Raw genomic sequence first — 8439 nt, 5'->3', positions numbered from 1 at the left:
AGTGAATGTAAAATATTCTACAATAAATCTTCTTTTATAAAAATATAAAAATTTATAATAAAATTGGATAATCGCGTTGTTATCAACTACATAAGTTGATTAAAAATTAATATCAGATGTACTTGATTTCTTAAAACGTCGCTAACATTCATAAAACAAGACATAGACTATTATATTTTTCTATATTACTAATTTCTCATATATTTTATATTATTGTTACTAAATATTGCCTGTATTAATTAATAATATAAAATATTGATGAGGTACGATTTAGGCGACCAGTACGCATTTGGCAACTCTCCCCTACTTGCGTTGTAAAAAACTGACCATGAAATATTGCACCTCGATTACACGTATGCAATTAACATTTTCCCATCTTTCTCGGACGTGAGTTTAATGAATGTTAAAAATACATAATTTTATAATTTTATTAGAAATAACACGAATTATATTTTTATATTATTAATATTTCTACAATATATTTAATTTTATTTCCGGTATTTGTTTTTGTTGTTTGCATTTCAATTCGTATTGAAATATAGAAAAAAAGAAATGCGAAAATATTAAAAAATAAATATTAAAACTATAAATGAAAGAATTGTTGATATAATCTTTTTAGTCATTGGTTAGGACAATCTGTTTTTACTTTTTTGACCTGATTTCGTACGGCTGTCTTCGCCTCATCATCGCTATTGAATTGTTGTGGGCGCTTGAAATTCCTTCACCCACTTCCGGTTGGCTTTTCACTTGAAGAAATTTTTAGCGACTCCTTCAGCGGTGATGAGGTGAAAATAGCTATACCAGATTGCGTCGAAACGTCGGCAGCAGACTTCTTCGACCAAACTTCTGTTGCGATACAATATCTCAATTTGAAAGCAACGGACTGAAAAGTAGATTAGAGTATAAGATTGCAACGAAAAATAAATGAAATCGGAGAAATTTCTTTCTCGCCTGTATTTTTATGTTTATCAGCTTCTTAATGTTTATTTTTTAGATATATTAATTTGAAGAAGTATCTAATTAATTAATTCTTAATTTCGCGCTTTAAGTTGCTTTAAATATGTTGTTAAAACGAAAGGAAAACATGTGGTGTATAAGAGAAAGGGAATGTATAAAACATTGCAATTTGAATTTTATGAAAAGAAAAAAGGAAGGAAAGCAAATTTTGCAAATTATATTAGCATTTTCTTTAGTTGCCATTTGCATAATAAAATTATTCCATCACTGTTGATATTGCGTTATTATACTTTTGCAGGAACATCGCGATTAGTATTTTTGTTCGCGGGTCGATTTGCATGGATAATGTCGATGTAAGCATTGCATTCAAGGTCGATTCGCGTATGCAATATCCGCCAACTTGGCAACTGTGTTATCTGTGCGTGACCTGATTTCTTTTGGGAAAAATATATTCGTAATTTTTTTTTATCTGTAATTATTGTTTATATGATAATAATATCTGAAATATAACAAAGTAATATGGAAATTATCAAGATAGTTGAAAAGTATTAAGATTTTAATATGATAGAACCGTATATATGTCAAGATTTTAAATCCATATATTATATATTCTACAGGAAGCGCAAATCGAGCAGACAAAGAAGTAAGATTAAGTTGAATTGTTTGAATGGCGGAAGTTGAGACGATTTATTTTCTTTCTGTAAGTCCAATGGTAGTTTGTCTTCGATTATTCTCGCATTGATATCTCAATCTGTTCGAACAATGAATCTGTCAGTTTGAATACGACGTATTACTTTTAGCATTCTTTTTCAACATGATTGATATTCAAACCGAGGGTTGATATTCAAACATAATTAATTAAAATGCAAGCTGTTTGTCGCTTCGATTAGCTCACATCGATCTGCATTCATGCTATATTCAATATGCATACATCACATACGTTACGTAACATCAGGGGTTTTCACGCATTAATGAATGCATATAAGTATCCATTACACATACACAAGTCATGCATCAACATTATGTATCATTATTAAATAAGGCAAAATCTATCATATGGCACAACAATGAATTTTGATTAAGAAATTTTGCTGATTTAGTTTCTTTTTATTCTTAAATGCTTACATGGAATGAACGATTTTGTTGAAATATTTAAAATTCACTTCTATAATACATACAGATCTGAAAATTATTTTATTGAACCATTAAAATAATTATATGGAAATTGCAAGCATGATGAGCAATACTGCAATAAATTTTAACATTTTAACAATAAGTTTTAGCGTCCTACCTAATTACTTTATCCAACAAAATTATTTTTAGATCTGTATATCCAGCTAAATTTTTAAATATCTCAGCAAAATAACCTTTTTTGTGTAGTTCCGCGAACATCTAATTCATGACACACCTTTCTTATTTTTCACGTCAATATTTACATATCCCGTAGAAAGCGCGAGATATCTCCTTCCCAAGAATAATTTCACCCAACAGATTATGACATTATATCACGCGATGCAACCACAATTTATTACCATAGATGAATAATTTAATTACATATAGAGGATAAAAAAATTTCTGAGAATTAAAATCGAATATTCTAAAATAAATTTTTTTATTGTTGTTTATATTTTATGTGTTTTGTATTCTATAACGGGATGATAATTTAAAAATTTATGTAGACACTTATCAACATTAAATTTTCTACAAATTGTACTTTATAATTTTTATTTATATTATTAGATTTTAGATTGTCATTAAAAACTAATTCTGTAAAAATAATAAATATTTTTACAATAAGATTCTTATTGTTTAATAAATATTTTTTTAATTATAATTTACTCGCTGAAAACTTGAATCAGCAACAAGATATTTTATTAATATACACATGATTAACTGAAAACTGTACGTTGAGAAAAAGGAACTCTTAGACGTGATAGTCAATAGTGTCAAACGCGGTTATGTAAATTTTCTTTGCAGCACGCTGCTCAACCCCAGATATTATCCATACGTATTATCCACATCGGACGAGGAGATTTTCGGCGATTCGATGTTCTGGAAATTGAAAGAAGGATATTTTTTCCATTCGGAAAAAATTAACTCGATCCATCCCGGAGCCGTTGTGGCGACAGTAGTGCTCGATCTACCGACGTTCGATCAGGAACCTGTCATCAAGTGCTGGGGTATAATCTCATACGAGATCGATGAGACACAATTCCAAATCCCTCTGCCGACCATTGAGCTCTCTATCGACGAAACGATCAATAGTTCATGTATAAGATTTTTAAATGAAAGCGAACGTAGTGCGATATTAGCCTTGAAAAGCACATCTACCATAGAGAAGATCTTTAATATTCAGACAGACGATCGAGACAATCAAGATGATCGAAATGGGTTCGGCAATAAATTCTTTCGTTTCTTAACCGCGAGAACCTTTACAAAAGTTTGGGACAATATTTTCTTGGTGAAAGAACACGGCTGTCTGATGTATTGTTTGGTTGAGATACAATCGATCGATGTCAACAAAGCGAATATCAGGATCTTTGCCAGGTAATGGATCGCTGACGAGCGGATCTGCGCTCTCTTTGGCCGATTTGCGAAAAAACGTGTCGCGATAATGGAAGATAAATTTATATTATCAACGATATGATTGCAGATCTGTCAATCAGCTGAACGTAATATTTCATCTTCTACAAAATGAATTTCCGGATGTATCTGTTGCGGAGGAGACGGATGATTGCGTTGAGGCTGCGAAAGCTTTGATACACGAGTTAGAGATGATTCGCGATAAAAAAAGCATCCTCGAGATACAAGAAGCGAAAGTGATAACAGACTTGCTTATTCCTTAAGTTCTATTTAGCATTGTATATAAAAGATATTCTTAGATAATGTACAATGTAATATAATTATGTTGATATAAGAATATCATGTAAAAAATATACCATAATATGCCAAATCTTGTTGACAGCAATTATTGCAGCAATATATTATGCAAAAAATTCACTAATTGATAAAAAAGCAATATAAAGTTTCTGTTACTTTGTCTAATTTTTTTCATGTAGCATTTTTATAATATTGATATGATATAATTATTGAATTAAAATTGATATCAAGGCAATTGTTATTGTATATCTTACTTTCTCATGAAATTTATATAAATCCATAATTTTTAAATTTTTTATTATGAAATTATGAAATTTTTATTATGAAATATATATTACCACACACGCACGCACGCACGCACGCACGCACGCACGCACGCACGCACGCACACATACACACACACACATTGCATGTATGCACCTTAAATGATAATAATAATAGCTTTATTAAAGTAAAAGAATTTACAGGTACACACGAAGAGAAAAACATTCATACTGGAAATGAGAGGCGTTAAAAACGCTATAAATTTTTGAAATAATTTATTTTGTTAAACTATATAAAGCACATATTCGTAACATATATACTGTAGTGAGAGTGGATAGTGAGTGATCGGAGTGACAGAGTGAGTGAGCGAGTCAGTGAGTGAGTCAATATGGGTCAGTAGATTTCGCTGAGCACTTTTCGATAAAAAATATCATCGCTACGACCAGTGTGCATTTAACGTCATTAACAATTACATACGATATAATTTTCTCTTCGATACATATGTATACAGTCGTTTCATTACAGGTACCTATCACTTTGTTGTATGTATATGTCCGCTATGTCTCGGCCGCGTCCTATGTATATCTCGACTGATTTACGCGTCGCAATAGTATGTATAATACTCCTACGTATTTAAGGTACCTACATTATAAAATCGATAAACGCCTTCGCTGTTGATTAAGATTGAATGTAAAGGGGCACAGCAGCGGTAAGACGTGAGAATTCTGTTCGGAAAATACCGGCTATCGCGCTTCGCACTTCTTAGGTTGAGCCTGTAATGAAATATTGTGGAGTGTGTGCCCATCGGTAGGAATTTAAATCTTCTTTCTTTTTTTTAAATTATTTTCGAGATGTATCGATACGATATTTTAGCGGAGCGGTTGACGCCAATTCCATCGATCTGACGCGACGTTGATATACAGGGTGTCCCGAAAAATTGGCAAATCAAAATACCATATCAAGAGAATTCTCGAAAAAAAGTTATTCGCCATAAAATTCTCGATAAAAACTTATTTGCCATTTTTCATTCCAAGCAGCAATTTTTGAACAATAGTTTTCATTCCGAGTTTTTGAGATGTAAACAACCACGGTTTTATTATCTTGCGCCTTATGTACTTTTGTACATTACGCGATTCATGTATTATACATTAACTAGTTTGAGGATTAGCGCTATAAGGCGAATGTCATGGCGCATACTTTTGTATCATTTTTGTCAATAAAACAAAAACTCTTTGAATATGGTATTTTGATTCGCAAATTTCGGGACACCTTGTATATTTGCGTTAATTAATCGAGATTGCTTTAAAGCCTATCGGTCGTTTATTTTTTGTTTGTACATATACGATCGTTCAATTCTTTCTTTAAGCGACTGTAATAAAGTTTTTTTTTTATTATATTACCTCTTTTGTTTTTAATCCATCGTCAACAGGATCGGATCGTTCGCACGTGGAGAAAAATCTCGCCCGAGACGAGAGGTTGGTATTATTACTTTACATCATCAATCAACGATCATTCGTCACGACACTTGTTAACAGCGAGTTAATTAATCTTGTTTGTGTGTCTGGAATTGAAAGCTTTCTCCCTTGCAAATTCCGCCGGCGTCTGCGTTTATTGCAATGCACGACATCACTCGTCTTTTATATTCTTCATCACATACATTCTCTTTCTCTCTCTCTCTCTTTCTCTCTTGCTTTCGCTATCTTTCTCTCTTTCATGTATTGTCCGCTTGGCTTATTTACATACTACATTGGGCTTCAACTGTACACGCGGATATGTACCCATTTATGTATATTCAATGTATTCAATTCCCATTCGTTCTCGTTTCTCGTGAGCGTAATTTACAATAAACTAGTTTTGACATTTTCATTCTTGTCATCGTCGCCGTTGTCGTCATCGCCGTCGTCATCGTCACTGTAGTTGTCCTCGTTTGAATATCGCATAATTCACTAATACACACGCAGTATTCGACACTCTCGTTTCCGAAGCTTTAAATCATACGCATAGCAATCTCGGTTTTATAAAGATCGCGAACATTTAACCAATCGCTGAGTCCTATCTGGAGCGACTTCGGCTCGTTCTTGATAGGACTATAATGCTTGAGCTTCGTAATCTAAAGACCATGGATTCGATTATTAAGACATAATTTTTACCTAACTTGATTTATTATTTGCTATCACATAAGGAACTGATTTAGTTTGAAGTAGATTTTAGAGTAGAAATATTCGAGATGAAAATTAAATAAATTCATAAAAAACATTTCAACATAATACATTTTACGTAGAACTATCTCAAAGATAGGAAAGATCTTAAAAGGCTAATAATTTCTGTATGATTCTATTCTTTTATATGATATTACATTTTATTATTTTTAACTCGATTTTGATAAAATTTCTCGGGTTTTTAAACATGTGAATGCATGGTCCTCAGCAAACGATGCTGTTAAAATTCGAATGAAAGAAGACAAATTCGAATGCATTAATGAAACATTTCTCAATGCGCAGAAAAGCGATCCGTAATTTAACATACTATTAGTTTGCCAAGAAAATTCTGCTATTTCGAGAACAATGCAATTAAATTCAGATTTAAACAATTTTGTAAAAGAATTCTTGATATAACATAACGTAAATCTAATGTCTTCAATGGAAGACGATATCTGCCTCTTTTTTTTCATTTTAGCAAAAATCTTAAATTTGATGTGCAATGTGTGCTTTGAAATGTAACAGCAGTAGTATTGTAATTATATGTACAATTTTAATGGTATGTATAACTAAGCTTAAAATGGAAAAGATCCTGGAACCGACATTATCATATTTTTCATGATATTCCGCAATGCAATCAATATCGACGTCTTTGTGGTGATAATCGCTGTTATGACAAAGATCGTATTATATGCGTATATCAGTATATCATTGATTGCGAGCTTTGTGACGTAATTATCTCCTTTTCTGTGACGAATTTGATAATAAATACGAAGAAATAAAATGTGCGCGAAGATATTCTGAATTAATTGTTTCATATGAAATGCTGCATACTTGTCACCAAATTTTTAATGAAAATACTTAGATGCGTCTTCTTTATACCTTAAAAACACTTTTATAATTCAAAGTCGAGACACATGATTATACATATAATTTGTATTTTAATGAATAAGAAAACAGATGTGTGAAAATATAATATAATTTAAAAAATTAAAATATTTGTAATTTGTTTTATTGGGCATGTTAAATTCAAGTATATATATCTAGATTTTAGAGTATTTATTAATATTCTAATTTCAAATGTATTTTTTTAGTTGCTTAAGTATTGAATAAAATTAGAAAAAATAGTTGAAGACAATTTCACATTAATCTTTCAGTGTATTAGTCATGTATTATTTATCTCGCGCACTTTTGTTGTACTACAGAAAATAAAGATTCTTCTATATTTTCACTACTCCTTGTAGAAAAACTACGCACAAAATTGTAATACAGTATAATACAGCCACATTTACATGAGTCATAGGATGGAGGAGAAATCAGTTTTTTGAACAGGCAATACTATAATTGCACCAAAGTATTTATTCTTAGAATAAATAGCAGCGAAGGCACTAAATTATATTAATATCTGTTCATTAATGATTATTACGAAAGTAAAGTTAACATTTTATCAACATATAAGTGCCGTCTAGAAATAAGAACAATCCCAGAAACTCTATTGTTTAAATTTTTACAAATATATGAGCGTCATATTTTGCGGTACGCAAGGAAAGTGTTATGTAGATCTTTTTAATTACATTTCATCTGATGCATTTCTTTCGCATTTACTTCCTATTAAGCAGTAACATAAACTCTTTGCAAAATGTCGCAATGCCGATTTGGCGGACTAACGCTGCAATAACGAATATATTTTACGCTGATTGAAATCCTAATTATGACACTCGCCGCAATAACTCATCGCAATCGAGAAAAATTAGAGTAAATGTATTTGCAGACGTTTATGTTAAGTCGCGTCGTAATGCGTGTGGAAATCTATTGACGAAATATACAAACGTTTGCCTTATTTTCGCCGACTTCAGCATAGAGACGTCGTTACTTTTTCCCCACTACGTGATTAACCTTAATACTTGTTTCTCTTTGAAATTATTCTCTCCGCTACTTATACGATTTATCGCGATTGACTTCACTGGTAGAACGCGTGTCGCTTTGTAATATTTTATTTGCAATTCATTCTATATATATGTACACGTCTGTCCGCGCGTCCGTATACATCGGTAACACGTTCGTTTTATGCGGTATTTGATAGCGGCAATCGGAAAATAATCTCCAGTGAGAAATACTTCGACACAACTCTAGCAGTCAG

At 31.8% G+C, this 8439-nt stretch overlaps 1 protein-coding gene across 2 annotated transcripts in view; it reads left to right on the top strand.

The window, feature by feature from the left end:
* Window positions 1–3841, top strand: part of LOC108729088 (uncharacterized) — a 30481-nt gene extending 26640 nt beyond the window's left edge. For both annotated transcript variants that reach the window (XM_018458017.1, XM_018458016.1), the window contains 2 exons: window positions 2935–3504; window positions 3611–3841. In XM_018458017.1, coding sequence (XP_018313519.1) covers window positions 2935–3504; window positions 3611–3803 — 763 coding nt within the window. In that variant the 3' untranslated portion in view covers window positions 3804–3841. The remainder of the gene's footprint in view (window positions 1–2934; window positions 3505–3610) is intronic.
* The last annotated feature ends 4598 nt before the right edge of the window (window positions 3842–8439 follow it).

The sequence above is a fragment of the Mycetomoellerius zeteki genome, unplaced genomic scaffold (genome assembly GCF_001594055.1).
Source record: "Mycetomoellerius zeteki isolate Tzet28-1 unplaced genomic scaffold, Tzet1.0 scaffold70, whole genome shotgun sequence".
In the NCBI taxonomy this organism is placed as follows: Eukaryota; Metazoa; Arthropoda; class Insecta; order Hymenoptera; family Formicidae; genus Mycetomoellerius; species Mycetomoellerius zeteki.
This window is presented reverse-complemented; position numbering and strand designations above follow the sequence as displayed.